Source organism: Falco cherrug, chromosome 14 (genome assembly GCF_023634085.1).
Source record: "Falco cherrug isolate bFalChe1 chromosome 14, bFalChe1.pri, whole genome shotgun sequence".
NCBI classification, from domain to species: domain Eukaryota; kingdom Metazoa; phylum Chordata; class Aves; order Falconiformes; family Falconidae; genus Falco; species Falco cherrug.
In genome coordinates, this window is record NC_073710.1 from 1,162,043 (window position 1) to 1,178,326 (window position 16,284).

General features: G+C 38.6%; 1 protein-coding gene across 2 annotated transcripts in view; it reads right to left on the reverse strand.

Annotated features, from left to right (window-relative positions):
• The window catches only part of RSPRY1 (ring finger and SPRY domain containing 1), a 39,121-nt gene that overhangs the window by 8,166 nt on the left and 14,671 nt on the right, over nt 1-16,284 (reverse strand). For both annotated transcript variants that reach the window (XM_055726472.1, XM_055726471.1), the window contains 9 exons: nt 12,923-12,975; nt 11,358-11,470; nt 8,563-8,689; nt 7,086-7,144; nt 6,666-6,732; nt 5,824-5,955; nt 4,391-4,506; nt 3,483-3,626; nt 542-653 (listed from right to left, as the gene is read on the reverse strand). In XM_055726472.1, the coding sequence (XP_055582447.1) occupies nt 542-653; nt 3,483-3,626; nt 4,391-4,506; nt 5,824-5,955; nt 6,666-6,732; nt 7,086-7,144; nt 8,563-8,689; nt 11,358-11,470; nt 12,923-12,975 (923 nt within the window). The remainder of the gene's footprint in view (nt 1-541; nt 654-3,482; nt 3,627-4,390; nt 4,507-5,823; nt 5,956-6,665; nt 6,733-7,085; nt 7,145-8,562; nt 8,690-11,357; nt 11,471-12,922; nt 12,976-16,284) is intronic.

A 16,284-nucleotide genomic window follows, 5' to 3' on the forward strand; every position in this document is an offset into this window, starting at 1 on the left:
TCCTACCAAGATTTCAAAGCAGAGATCAAGAACAGAACTTTGCTGTCCAAGTAGTTATCCTTGTCTTACCAAGAATTTGAAGCAAGCAAGACAGTGCAACTCCTCCTTAAAAAAAACTAAGATCTAACTCAAGAGATCAAGGTTTTTTTCCTAGTCTAAAATAACTTTAAACTCAGAAAGACAGATTTCAACCCTGTTCCATAGAACTACAAATATCTGGGAAAAAAGTCTAATGATTACATGTCCAGCAGTGTTAGTCAGCGCTATGATTTGTACTCTGCCTATGAAAAGAAAAAGCATTTAATGAACAAGACTCTCTACACAGATTGTGGAACAAGACTGCGGTGCCCACCTTGTACGTTTAAACCACTACAAATACTAGTAAAGGCACAATAATTATTAAACATTTAGTATTATCAGGATTAGACAGTAACTGCTCTATTCACACCTACTAACAAACCATCTTCTAGACACCTGCAAGAAGGAAAAAATCCTGTGCAGAAATCCAGTTAGGATAAACAGCAGAAGGCGGACCGAATACCTTCTTTCCAACAGGGATGGGAATGTGGTTTACTTCTGGCATTATACCAAATCAGCTGCCGGCAGCCATCGTATGCACAGGAGTATTCATCATCCCCGATGCCATAACCTTCCTTTAGAAAAAAGAGCAAAGCATTTCAATCTGCAGCCATTTCTCACACAGAGCAGCTAAAGTTTCATTTATTCCACTAAACTATTCATCTAAGAGCAGGAAGGGTTTCTCCCACTGCTGTTAAGATAGTTTTTTCAAACTATCTTCATTTCATTTTCACATCAAAAGGAATTTTGTTGGGATGAGGAGCAGGGAAGAACGGGACAAAATCATAGAATCATTTAGATTGGAAAAAGCCTTAAGATCATAGAGTCCAACTTCGGTCTCCAAAATGTTTTCATTCTCTGTGAGCTCAAAACTCTCGTCTACTGAAATATTTAAAAATGAGAAGGCTAGTACCCAAATAGCCAGGTTAACTTTTTACATCTTAAGTCAACACAGAAGCGTAACCACTCTCTTACCCTGAAAACCCAAACTTGTAATACCTTCCCCTAGAAGATATCCAAGAGCCACCAGAACATAGAGTATACAGAAGGAAAACAAACCCATAGTTCTTTCACTGAATTTGTTGCATATTGTGTCTATTTCAGTGCCAGCCTCCCCCAGTTTGTGAAAAGGTTATCAAGTGATAGTCACAAGGTCCGAGACAAATGCAAAACTAAGTTTCGGAGTGGGAGAAGAGTGTGCCATGCAGGAGAGCCCAGACATGAAACCAGAAAGCATTATGGAAGATAACGTCCCCATGCTCAGCACGGTTTGTCTGGAGTGCAAGTACTAGACAGTGTCTGATTACACAAGCCTCTGATGTCCCAAATTAAAGCTAAGCCCATCTAATGGGTGTTTAACGTCATCTTTAGGACTAGTCTTTTTGTTACACATGCTGTAAATGAAGAGCATATGGCTACTCTGATGACTGTGTTTGTGATATACCCAGAAGATATCCTTGTATTTCAGGTAGACAACTGATGAACTTAAACAACAGTAGCATTTAGCCACCAGCAAAACAGCAGCAACAGAGAAATCATCCCGCTCAGAGGTGTGACATCTATTGTCTGTCATGCCTTGTACAGGAAGCACAGATAGAAAACTGCACATACATCAAGCTCCTTAACAGTAAGGGGGGGGGGGGGGGGGGGGGGGATATAAATAATCATTTAAGCCTCTTAGCAGCCTGAAGGCAGACACACAGCCTTTTATTTCAAACAGTTTCCATTACACTCCAAGTCTACAGTGCCTGTGCTCAGGACAGGTCTGTATGGTATTTTTGTTTGGTTGTGTTTTGGTTTTATTTTGTTGTTGCTGCTGTTTGGTTGGGTTTTTAAATTTAAAATCACACTTGCAATTCCATGCTAGAAATGCAGGACTGGACTTTGGACGCAATGTAGAGATATATGCATATTATACACAAGCAGAGGACAATGCTATTTACATGAATAGTTAGAAGAAATGGAGCAAGACCACTGAACTCACAGGCTGACTTAAGTTAAATGGTGATAAAAGCTACTCTCCCATTCCTGTGGGGTTTCTTGCCACTGGTGTTTGTTTTGTCTCCTTGATGTACTTCGCTCATACCCCACACCATCAATATTTACTCACACATATTTGGCCTATCTTCATACTAGCTTCTGCATTTGACTCAGCTGTAGAATGACTTTTTCTATAATAACCAGAAACGAGCAGTTTTAACTGCTTATCTCTAATCATTATATATATATGTGTATAAGTATTTCTTCCCCTACATTAAATTCCAAGTAGGAACAGAAAGCCATGCAACTACAACAGTAAGGGCGGGCTACAGGTACATTGCTTACTCAAGCTTAGCCCATAGAATTGCCAACTTAAAATTCCAGTACTGTATTTCCATTCTGGTCAGTGACATAGGCTAGGCCATACATGCTTTTTGTATGAAAATCCTAGCTTGCATGTTAATGAACTTTAATGGAAGTTTGGAAGGCAGATAACATGCAAAGTCCTCTCTAAGAGAAGCAGAGAAGTTCTTTGGGTAGTAATTATTATAGATTTAAGAAAGTACTCATTACATCTCTACTAACATTTGATATTATTGACTATAAGTTTGGACTTCATGTGCACATGGCACATTTTGTTCTAATGCTAGTAAGTAATAATTTAAGTAAAATAGTAAAATAATTTTAAGTAAAACAGTAGGGAAGAAGAATACTTAGAATTAAGAATAAGATACTAGCTTATCTGGATGAGAAGGAGAGCAAAGCAAACTAAAATAAGACAGCACACTTATTCTCTATTATAAGAATAAAGGCAAGAGAGTAGAGGGTTTATTGTTTTTGTAATCCTGATTTTTCATTTAAAGGCTATCATGTACCCAAACTGTACCACATTGAATCTGCTGGTAGCAGCAATGATACCATGGTATCCCAGAGTCAATTTAAATAACTTTCACAAGGTAAAGAAATAATTAATTTAATAGGAAAGTATGTTAAAGAGCATAATCAAATGGCTGCTTCGTGACCTGCGTACAAGTGCGTGCATGATAATCTGTTAGTTCCTACTGAGTAACTGTTTGCTTCCAGAAACAGAGAGCAACCACTGCTGTTACCTAAAGAATTTCCAAGAGATTAAGCCACAAGAAATTATCCTGCAGCTTCCAGACAACAGCAAGTAGATAAGAAGCTGTCACTGCTAGCACCTATGTATGACTTGTATGAACAGTGCCAGTCTGTAGCAAGGACAGTACAGCCTTTTCTTGTACCAATAAATTCAGCAAAAATAGCTTCACAAAAGTACAGAAAAATTGAAGGAAACACAAGTGCTCAGTTACTACCCCAGAATAATCAGAGCTATTTTCATAGGTGGTGTAAGCAGAAAAATACTGAAGTTACATCATCAGCTAGGTGACATTACGTGTACTCACATGATTGAGAAATTTGCTGTCTTTGGTAGCCCATCCTATCTGCATCACCCCCGAAGTAATGACTGTAACTTCATAGTACCAAACTCCAGAATCAACACAGAACGTACATCTAACGCTTTCAAAGGATGAGGCATCACATCGAGCCTACCAAAACAAATCCAAAAATTAAGTTTTGACAAAATTAGCATTCAAACAAGCCCCTTTCTTTTTGGCATGTAAGAATACACCAGCATAATTTTAGAGGCACTTCAGACAGAAAGCAACCTCTCTATAGAGCAATAATTGTCACACAAACTAGTGAGTAGGCAGGACTAAAAAAAACATTCCAGTGGTAAACCACAGGGGAAAAAAAAAAAGCGTAGAAAGTTGACAGAGTCAATTTAAAGACTAAAACCCAAGTCACTGGTTGTTAGTTGACTGCTGGCATGAAGGAGAGAGGTGTTCAATGTTAATACATGAAAATTCATCTCCAAGTAGTCAAACAAGGTTTCAGAAAAAAGTAACAGAGGAAGAAAAAAAGCCCCAAAACACACATGGCTGAGACAAAAATCCTACTGCTATGGGGTTTTCAAAATAGATAGAACAAACAATAGGAATTATACTTTGTGAACAATTTTAGTGAAATTGAGTGAAAAACCAGCTGACTTAAGCATTGTCCTCAAAAAACTTCCAAATTTTCTGAAAATCTGGGGCATAGATACAGGTGTTGCTTTAGTGTGAACATTCCTACAACTGAGATCACTGTAGCGATGTTACAACCCTCTGACAAAGCAAGTTTTCTATACAAAGCTGGCAGAGAACCAATTCTTTCTAGGAAATCACAGAGGCAAGGAGCAATCAAAAATAGTTAAAGCCTGCCCTTTTCTTCAGGCTCTTTTTTAGGTTGAAATCATGAAAAGATATCCTACCTCTAACCCATGTGGCGAGATCTTCAGGTATTCACTGACATCGTTACTGTTCAGCATAGCCCTAATGTTGGTCAAATCAACCTTCTCATATGTAAACTGCCTGCCTTCTTTTAAAACTGCAAAATAAAACTAGTTTTAATCACTGCTGCAGCAAAACTTTATTTTAAACATTTCACACAGTGCCAATCAGTCTCTCTAGAATGCTATTAGTTTTTGGCATAACTGAATGCGACACTGGCATTTTGCCTGCATGTAAACAGCATCACTGTGTGCTAAATATCCTCTGAACATAAGAACACAACCTACACCTCTGACTAAAGCTCCTACAATCTAATCAATGCTTTTAGGATTATATATAAAAATAATTATATATAAATAATTTATGCTAATTAATGCTCACAGGCAAACGTAAGGCATCCAAGTTGATACCAAGATGCCACTGTTCCAGAATTTACCATTGTATTTGTCTTGGTTGGGCAATCAGTTGGGTAGAGTTTTTCTAATTCACCACAGTGGAAAAGATCTTGGGGATAGGAAAGAAGGGGAAAACAAGGATTTAAAGTTTTTTACCCTCTCGTTTTCAGGTAGGTGACAAACTAACTGAGTCAAAGCAGCCCTTTATTCCCTGCATCCCCTTTTCACATGGAAGGATCAGAAACATTTACCTTGCCAGGTATCAAACTGCTGACACAGGCATGTTTATTTCCAATATCAGAGATCTTATCTTAAGACCCTTCATATATCTCAAACTTGCTACAACACTTACACAGATGCTTACTAAATAGAACCAACATTGGCCTTCCATAAGCTGGGTAAAGCCCCATAAAGCCCAACAAGACCTTTTACACAAATTTATTTAAAAGGCATTTTAGAGACTACAAGGTCCTTAGAGTGGTTGTGATTTTAAGGGTGCAGCTAAACAAGTGAATTTGATGATCATCGGTCATCCAAAAAGATAGATCTAGTAAAGTGCTTTGTCAAACACTTTTCACTTTTGATCACAAGACAGTATCTTTACTTTAAATCTTTAATAATTCTTTGAGACTGTGCACTGCTGGGGTATGATCACAGTAGTGACTGTCATCAGGCTATGTCAGTAATCCAGCTGTTCCACAGAGCTGCACTATTTAGCTACTCAGCACATCTGTTTAAGCGTGGGTTACAGGAAATATGGTGCAAAGAAGCATTTTCATTGCAGCTCCAACTTGCAAAGTACAAATGACTTCCTTTCAAACATTTTCCTTGCCAAAATTTCCTTTCCATGCAATCACACTGGATTTCCACCCCCTCCCCCCCCTTTTTTTTTTTAAGCACAGCGATTACAAATGCAGCCAGGTATGTTTACAATAAGTGCTTATACAAAACAAAGTAGTCCTCCATCTCTTTGGAGAAATTATTAGTATTAAATGAATCCATCCCTTCATTATACCTACACAGATTGTCTAAACTCCACTGGGCACAGAATCCAACCTGGCGTTTTAAATAGTCTGGATTATTTGTCCATTTCTCTAGCAAGATCAGTTGGTCGCTAATGCACGATTCAGAAACCGTCATTTTATTTTCACCTGCAATATAAGAGGAAAAAAATATTATTGCTATAAATGAAGGATAAGTTTAGTTAAAAATTGTAACATTATACAAATGCAGTAGAAGCCCCCTGCTTTAAACCTCAGTATTACAAACACGAAAGTTTTTGCCCAGACATGAACTTAGCACTCAGATATATCCAACTTCTCAGCACTGAGCTGCATCAAGAGACTATTAGATCCCAGCTGTTCTCCATCTCTCCAACACAGATTTATTTCTTTTCAAGTAACAAAGGTTTTGTGTCCTAAGTCCTTATGTAGCAATTTCTAAGCTGAGAAGGATTGAGTTTCAGCAAATCTCTTAAGGGTTTGTGAATGGGGGTGTCATTAAAGCAATAAATACTTTTTCCTGCCTGCAAACACCCAATAATGGCTGTTATCCATCTGTAATACAGATATATTTCAGTGACAAAGGCCTCATGTCATAAGTCCTTCTACAGAAATTTCTAGTTGGGAAAAACTACACTGAATTTCAGCAAATATCTCAAGGGTTTTTAGGGGTAGAGGGATGCCACTAAAGCAATAAATACTTCTTTTTGCCTGTAAGTGGACAAACATGTCTCTTCCATATTCGTGTTTCCACCAATCCACTCTCTCATGCTCACAAGTTTTATCAGATGAAGCAAGTGACAATCATGCAGTAGAAGCCATACTATGATTGTTAAGAGCAGTATCAGGCTAATACTCACTTGTTTGTGCAAACTTCTCCAGTGCTATTAGTGCAAAAAGCATCACTGTTGGATGGGACTGGAAGTTCTAAACATGAGCAGTAAGAAAAGTTGTTTAATAAATACCCAGCACAGATGGATAGGAAAAGCTGTTAGTCTGTCACAGAATGCTTTAGGTTGAAAAGGACCTCCTAAGTTCCTCTAGTCCACTCTCCTGTGGAGAGCTGGTTCGAGTACATCAGGCTGCTCGTTCAGTGCCTTGTCCTATTGATTAATTATCTCCAAGGATGGAGATTCCAGATTTTCTGGAATCTCAGCTTTCTATAACACTCTGCCAGTATCTACCAAACATGACCCTAACTTTTCACAATAGGAACACACAAAAAAATTGCATTATAATTGCTATGTATGGATACATACAAAAAGATCTAAGACACTTACCAAGCTGTGAAGTAAATATTCCAATATGCCTGGGCTGAGTAAGCCTATGCTTGCAGGACCTACAAGTACATTAAAAATTAAATCCATCTATGAGAAACACTAACACTCATCACACAGATCTTTTAAACAGAAAGCAACAAATTAAAGAACAGCTAAGAATTTCACAACAAAGCAGAACTATAATAGAGAACATTTATCGCTGTTCCCAGTCAGGTATTTCCTACACATTTGATAATTACACACTTACTGGCAAATCAGAAACATATTCAGTTTACTTGCTGTAAACATGTACAAAGTTCTAGTCACACTCCTGAGATTTTTAAGTAAGACTCCACAAGCCTCTGCTTAGCATTTTGATGCTCTTTACTTTCAAAAAGAGACTGGCTCCCCTTTACTTTCAGGGCCAAAATATAAAGAGTAGCTCCATTTATCAGTAGCCCAAAATAAGCAAAACTGAGCATCTAATATAGCCTACGTGATAGTTAACTACACAATTAGCAAGCAGCCTATTTAAAAAAAAAAAAAAAAAGGCCTGAAACACTGTCTACTTAACCAAGGCAGAGATACACAGGAATCAAACTCTGGCATCAAACTCTAACAAGTTGCAGGGTTCCAACACAGCATTAACAGATTTGCTGCTTGAGTTGATACAATGAGATCTGTGTCCACTAAGACAAAAGTGGATACAGGATCACATTGTGACTTAGTATAACAGGGTGGAAGTACTATAGTACAAAAATGCTTCCTGCCCTCCTCCTTTACTTTAGGCAGAAATTCTGCTGATACTTTTTAATAACCATTAGGTGATATTGGACAATCACTTTTTCCTCCTTTTCTTGTCTGCTTGCAGAAAAAGAGTAAAAAAACTAGATACAAAATCAACCATTGGCAGGAAGGAAATGTAATCATTGGTTTCCAGCAGGGTACCAGAAATGACAGGGAATAAAAGTCACCTTAAAATAGAATCCCAACAAGTTTCTTTTAAGTAACACAGAAGAGAGAATCTTTTCAGCTTACTACAATAGAACAACATATGTCTAACGGAAAGCGCATCTTTTTTGTTTCTCTACAGCCGCTAAGCCTACTAATTTGACACTCCTGCCTACTGGCTATAAAGAACTATGTGTCCTCAGTAATTCACACAGAACCAGAACAGTCTACAGAAAAGACCAGTTACCAGCACAAAGGCAATACATCATAAACACACACTGATCCACAATCACTAACCATGTGCTGAAGGATTTGATCTTTTTAATTATCTGGGACTGTGAATGGCTTGATCAGACCCAAGCTAGTGAGTGTTCAACACCTTAATAAAGCAGTAGATTGTCACACCTGTCGCACAAGGTCTTCCCCCGATGCAGAATATTATTCACTTCTAAGAAAACATTTTTTGAACTAGCCCGCATTGCGGGTGCTAAATCAGAAGGCTTCAGTGAGCCAAATGCAAGCTTTCGGAAGAATCCCACGGCTTTACCTGCTAATTTCTCTGCTAAGCAGCCCAGTACTGCAGTTGTATTCCGGTGTTTGGCAGGGTGACAAGCATCCTGGCAAGCAGCAGCTCCACTTAAGTTTAATATTTCAGTTAACTTTTGTAATGCATCCTGAAAAAGAAAAATCAGAAATCTCTTCGATATTGACATGACATGTTTTCCCCCCTAACCCAATACAGCACAACAAGTTATTTTTACACTGTGTTACTAATGTCAGCATTACACTACAGACAGCATGGGATGGTTGTCTTCTAAGGTAAGAAGATAATAAAGAACAGATGGGAAGAAGAGTTCAACATACCCAAGAGTTAAAATCAACACCAGATTATTGGTCACTGTCCTGATCAGCAACTTGGGACAGTTCTGGATACACACAAAGGAACTACCTATAGCAATAGGAACTAGAACAGTAGAGGCAAACAATACTAATCAGCACATAGGGCACTACTGCCATCTTAACTGCTTCCAGTGTCCTAAAACTCACGCCCTTTACAAAAGAAAAGGCCTGGTTTAGACTTTAGAATTCAGGACTAAAGAGACATACCCCAAAAAAAGAGCACACATCCCCATCATAAATTTAGGATGCTGTCAACTTTACAGCACATCAATTATATTCTTGAGAGCATAAACTGCTTTCTGTTGTCACACTAATTTGGGAAGTAATCTATGAGGGTGATAAATTAAAAACACCACGCTTTGACTTGCTTCCTTCAGGCAGTATGGTATGGATAAAATTCAAGATAGTTCTAGAGCATACCCTCCATTTTCAAAGTAGTTGGGGGTTAATCTAGAGGCAGAGTAAGTTATCCCACAGGGAGAACCCCACCCTGCAAAGTTCCAAATCCCCCTCAACTTCCTAGACTTCATGCAAGTTCCAGCTGATTCAGATTGAAACTTCATAATCTCAGGCTAGGATCTAATTAAAATAGAAGAACTCCTCATACTGAAGTCATCAGCAGGCTATTTGGAGAAAAAAAAAAAATTGAGTACTGCTCAAGTAGATTTATTTCTTTTAATTGTGTTCTGAGCCACACTCAAATCAGTTTACTTCACTAGAGTCTGAGGTCTGTACAGAGATCACACTGAAAAGTAGTTATGTTTCCAAAAGAAAAACCACAAAACCAGAATGATGAACAGGACTGACGCTAAGTGGAAAGAATAGAGAAAGAAGAAAGGATGACTGAGCCACATTGTTTGGGATGGAAAAGCCTCACTAAAATCAGACTCTTGACAAACTCTGATACTGCTTTTAGCCATAACTAGAACAGTCACAGAAATCAGCTATTTTGAGTTAAATAAAGACTTTACTCCACTGCCATTTTAACGTTATGGACTTCATAGCCTACAATAACAGAAAATGAAATACAGCCTGCTGCTGTTCGCCAGCTGCCACAGAAATGGGGCACCAACGTAAAACCCTTAAGACCCCAAAAACTTAAAACTTACCCAGAAGAGAATGAAAATTAACAGCAGCACTTTCCTAGGCTGCATGTGACCAGCAGATCCCACAACTGCAGCCCCTTGTGCCATAAAGAGATTGCACAGGAAAAAAACCACCTCTGTTGCACTCCAGAAACAGGCATCTTATTAGTTTTGTCTTGTTAAGGTCAACTATTTCATAGCTAACTCCTTAAAATTAAAATACCTAAAAAAAGTCCCGTGGCTTTTGAAAAAGTAACAATTTAATCGCCAAGTACACACTGTATAGCCCAACAAAAAAAATACAAAATCACTCTTCATATGGTGCATTCACAGTGGTCTCCATTTCCTGATTACTTTTTCAAAGCAAGCTGACTAGAAGTTTTGCCTTGTTTTCAAAGTCATTTTGCAGTTTATGCGACAGCCATCATACAACATTTCACTTGTTCAGAAGTCTCAGCTGACTTTAGTCAATAGCCCAGAGGAAACAAACCCACTTCAAGTAATTAGAGAGCTTGACTAGTTCTCCAGCCACTAATGCGTTTATGTAAGTCAAAAAGCCACCAGCTTTTTATATCCCTAACCATGCAAACTGAAAACTAAAATTGGCAGTATAAATAGTAGTTTGGTAAGTGAAAGCTGCAATGATGTCATCATCAATTTCTGATGAAATGAGATCATCACAACCATCTGAAGACAGACAAGTTCTCCATACAATCACCACATTTAAAGGGATTCAATGGTGATTAGCTTCTTGAAGCACTTAAGGCTCTCACTAAAGCAGCTGTACCGATACGCTATGAACACCTCAGGTCATTTTCCCATTCAAAAAATGGATTAGCAGTCAGTAAAAAAATAGAAGAATTCAGATTTGCCAAAACTGAATCTAGATATTTCATAGTTCAAAGATGTCATCTGTTGAACTTAACACACCCAGTTGTGTTGCATTCCTCATGTGCAGGGCAGGAACAAATTCAATGCCTTGTATACACGCAGCTTTTGAGAACGAAACAGCAGAACTTGTACTGCAGCATCTCTACACCCTCACTGCACAGCACTCATGTACCACATGGCAGACAGCAAGAAAAGCAGCTAAAGACCAAAGCCCTCTTCTTCTTGCCCATGAACCAAATTTATCTTTAATTTTTTTCTTTTTTTTCAATCCCCTACAATGCTTCTAACAGTAAGGAGCAACTAGATACAGTCACCACAAATTACTGAAAGTTGCAAGTTACACCCATTTTCTGGACAGCTAACAGTCTTGCGTCAGGGCTGAAACCCACCCAGAAGCTATCATAGGTGTGACAACCACAAATAACTGAAATTCAGCCACAGATAAATACATATGCTTTACACTCACTTTTGTTGGCAGCGGACATTCATCAAGTAGTAGCGTTATAACAGCTGGTCCCAGGGGATCTTCTAATGGAATAACTCTAATTAAAGACTGGACAACTTCCAACCAGCCTTCATCTGTCAACCACAAAACAGAAGTAACACTTAGAACTAACACTGCAATTCTGAAGTGTTCAAAATATATCCATAAATGTAAATTGAAAAATCCTCAAAATTACCCAGTGAGTTTACAGACATGAAGAAAAAAAAACGCAAACCAATAGCTTACTTTTTGTATCAATGTCTTAGTTTGCAGTAGTTCAGAAGTTTAAATTCAAGGAGGAAAAAAAAAGTTTACAGCAGCTTGGGTAACAGTGAACACCTCTGTCTGGAGAGCAGTCCTGCCCAGGCCAGAGCATCCTTTAGCTCCCACCAGTATTAGGAAGGAACACTCATGACCCGTATAGACAAGAAGCTTGCTCCAGTGTGATACTAAAGAGTTCAGCGTCCAGTGTCAAATGTTAAACTTAATAAAACTGCATCCACGATGACACTGAGGACATAGAGAGTCAGAGCCCTCTTCCCTCAGGGAACAGGGGCCTCAGAGGAACTGCATTAGCTTGTCCTATGCCTGGCGGTCTTAAGACAATTTGCTTTCATAAGGGACAGCTGTTTAATGAGTAGACAAGGGCTTCTACTTGGTGGTAAACAACAATCCACATATAAGACATTAAACTACTAATGAAGTAAACAGATTTGGATTTGCAAGAAAACAGTTCCCTTTGAAGTGAAAATAAAGGCAGAGTTTGTATCTGTATACAAGCCAGCGCTGCTGAGAAGACTTAGCACTCCCTTCAACAGTGGCAATATAAGTAACACCCCGAGGTTTGAGTTTTGCTAGCACATTCCCCTGAAAAACATTTTACCAAATTGCTGTAATATCTAATCAGTTAATTGACTGATATAGAAATACATTTCCTAAGACCAGTACCAACTCCACTAAGAGAGGAGAGAGAAAAAAAAAAAAAAAAAAATCACCTAAACCAGAAATTTGGTGGAGGTCTTGAGCTGGGAGAATTTTTCATACAGTAACAAAGATAGAACAGCTCTTGCACAAACACGGCTCATTCTTGCAGGGGTACTTAGGGACAAGGTTGAAACAACTACTTCAATAAAGCAGAGTCTAAAGACAGCAAAACCCAAAACAAAAAGTATGTACTATCTACCAACACTGGAGCACGTGGGTTTAAACCATGTCAACATACATATATAGGTCGCTTCTGCCTTACTGCAAACAGACATTCTTTGTGGCTTCTGGTTTAATGCCATCACAATGTGTTTGGGGCCATCCGTTAGCTGCTTCTGGAGAGTTCACGTGGAAAGTTAAACGGAGTTCAAAAACTCAGGCAAATGCAACAAGCTCAGTGAAGCTTCTGAAGGGCAGAACTGTGTTTTGGATCCCACATCCCTAGAGCTACAGCAAGTCATAACACAAACTGCTATATGTATTTTTCTTCACAAAGAGAGGTGAGGTTGGTTTTTTTCCCTTTGGAGTCATAGCTGAAATGCCCAACACAATGCCTTTGATACCTGTTTCTGCCATTTCGTGCAATGTGATCATTGAATAAGGAGGCTCCTGGTCACTGAAAGAGATATAACACAGGTCAAAATTTATGCACAATCATCAACATAATACACTGACTAAAATGATAACACACGGAAAATGAATCCAGTAAGTATTTAACAAAAGGAAATTACATAGGCTGCAGACTGCTAATGCTGTTTTCAGATTTGAAACACAGATGGGTTTTGAGCCTTTCTCTGGCTCAGAGTCAACATCTGCATATCTACAATAGCTGATAAACGAAACTTTGATCCATATCTGCATGTCTAAAAGCTGACCATAATGCTTAGGCTTAGTGCTATTCATTAGCAGGGCTCCTCAGAGTACATAATGTCAGAGGTCATGAAGTGAACCAAGAGCAGTGCACGAGGGACACAGCTTAAACACATTTTCCCCCAGAAATTCTCTGCTAAATATATAAATGCAAACACCCACCCCACCCCCAACAAAACTGAAAGGCAAGCCACCTAATAGCATCAAAGACTTCAAACTCAGTAGCAAGAGCTGTAAGAAGTAGTTAAGGCAGTGTAATAGAAGATACTAATCCAATCCCCTTCCCAACACAAAAGCCAAAGTTCAATTAGGTCAGTTCCTCAGTCTGGTTTGCTGGAGCAAGGGCAAGAAGCTATGGCCAGGTCTGTTTATCTGAGCAAGATCTCAAAATCTTATTCAGTAAGCACCTCCAGGTCCAGTAAAAGCTTATGCAGCATCTTGTCCTAAATGCTTTATTCAGTGCAACTTGGACACTGCGAACTAACCCCAGACTTAAAACTATAAATTCCACATTCAATTTCTATCACACGGCTCTGAAATTAAATTGGAATTGCAAAATATAGATGAATTTTAGGAAATTTCAATACAGATTAATCATGCAGATATTAAAACTACCTACTTTGGAAGGTTTAATTATAAAAGAAGGGAAAAATCTCAGTTTTGCATAAAAATATGATGTAAATACATGCTTTTCTTACCCCAAAAATTAAGATGTTCTTAAATATTTCCACAAGAAAATGCTAAAGTGAAGTTTAACCCATTTTTATACTGCCATAACATTTGGAACAAATAGTTTGTTGGGTTTTTATACTACAGGCAGAATTATCTCAAGAGAAAGGATGTAAAGGCTCAGAGAAAGAAGAGGGAAAAAAGTACCGTAAGTACAAATAAAGGCCACGATAAAAAGAGGATGAAATTTTTAACAGCAAGACTTCTGATTCTGTCATGGGTAGCAGATTTCAGCAGTATTCAGATTTTCAGCACTGAGCAAAGGAGAGTCCTGTCCCACTGATTTGCCATTTCAACCACTTGATTTCCAAACATCTGCTCCAGCACACACCTTCCTCATCTGGAAACAAAGCAGTTATTTTGCCAATTTCTTAATTTGCAAAGCAGCACTTCATATAAACTCCAAAAAATTAGCACTTATCCTTCTGACACTAGGAAATTAAACTTAATCCCTTTCCTTCTAGAAAGGAGGTATATCTAGATAAGACAGGAAAAAAAGCAGTTGTCAGACATGTTTTAGGTCCAATTTTAGAGATTTGATAGAACAAAAAACCCCAAGAAAACCCAAACCAAAGAGCAAACATTGAAAGCAACTGTTCACTGCAGATCACAACATAGTAACTCAATTTACAATTAGTCTCAGAGTGTTCCCATGTATTTACTTGCGGTACAGAGTCTGGAAAAAAACTGTCAGAAAAAGGGGTTTGCTTTCCATTCTTTAGACTGCTATTTTTCACTTTTTAAGGCTGCACTACCACACTGAAGCCCATGTTTCCAACCTGCTGTTACTTAGATGGTTTCACGTAGTAAAGCAGAAAGGCTTGTTAAAATGTTTTTCAGACACACTTAGATAGTATGCCTCATGAGCAGGCCCCTCCGTTACACATAGCCATAGGCCTTTGCCTTATCTGCAACACAGTCTGTGTCTTACCAACTGCCTTAATATGACACAAGGGAAACCAGTATACCAGTATAGCCCACTTTTGGGCTCCCCTGGACAAGACAGACATTGCTATAAGGGAACGTATCTTACAGAGGGCTTCCAAGATGGTTGAGAGCTGGAGAACGTGACATACAAGCAAAAGCTAAGAGAAATAGGTTTGCTCATCCTTAAGGGGGGGCAGTGGAAAGTAGTGATACTGCTGTCTGCAGTGGAAAAATGGAAAGAGAAGAGAGGACAATCAGGCTCTTCTCACAGGTGCACAGCAACAGGACAAGAGGCAACAGGGGGGTGCTGGAACATGGGGAATTCCAACTTTTAAAAATATTTACTTCTTTAAACCATGAGGGTGGTGAAACACTAAAACAAGGACCCAAAGAGATGGAGAATCTGTGTTCTTAAGATGTTCAACACTTGACTGGATAAATCCCTGAGCCACCTGCTCCCAGCTAGACCTGGGTTTAAGTGGGAGGCTGGAGCGGGTGAACTTCAAGAGGTCCCTTCCAACCCACATGATTACGTGGGTCAAAGTATTTCACTGGAGTCTGTATAAACAAAAAATACAGTAGCTTCAGGAATTTGTCAGAATCAGGACTCCAGGATCAGTGAAATAACTATGCTTATTGTCCCTCACTAGCATAGGAAAGCACTTACAAGATTACAAAACTGATTGCACGATCAACTACACAAAAAAGCATTGTGAAACTGCTTAAGGAGCTGAACTTCGGGGAAAGGGAAGGCATGTGAGATTAGGAAGAGACTTTCAATAAAGTCTGCCATGATTTTAACAATGATTTCAAGAAAAATCACGAAATAAAACTTGTTAAAACCACCCTTAGATTTAAATGTTCAGGAAAAAATGTCCCAGTATTTTAATTTAAAGCATTTTCAGCAGGAGGGCAAACTCCTCTTCTACAGGCACTTTCCAGAGTAAGGATGCTGGTATATGAATCAAGGCTCACTCATACTAAGCCTCAATCCACCTTAAACTCAAAGCCCAGCTGCTAAGCTAGAATAATGTTTTTCCTTCTGTTTTGGCCTTTCCAATTCCTAGCCTGCACCTAACCCAAAAGGTGATAAACTAACTTAACCCATCATTTTTAAGGTCCTTTTAAAGCTTTGTAGAAAGCAACACAAAACCAAAAATAAAGAGGATGAATCTATAAATATCCCCCACACCCTTAATAGATGTTCTGAACATGCAAGGAATGCAATACTGAGATCATGAGTTCAACAGTCACAACATGCGGTCTTTAAAAAGTAGTCAGACTTATAACTGGAAAGAAAACCTTGGTCTGTTTATACAAGCTAACAAAGATCAAAAGCTCTCAGTTTTGCTTAACTATTTCCAAAGAAGTAAATCCAGCCTGAAAACAGAAAGCTTGC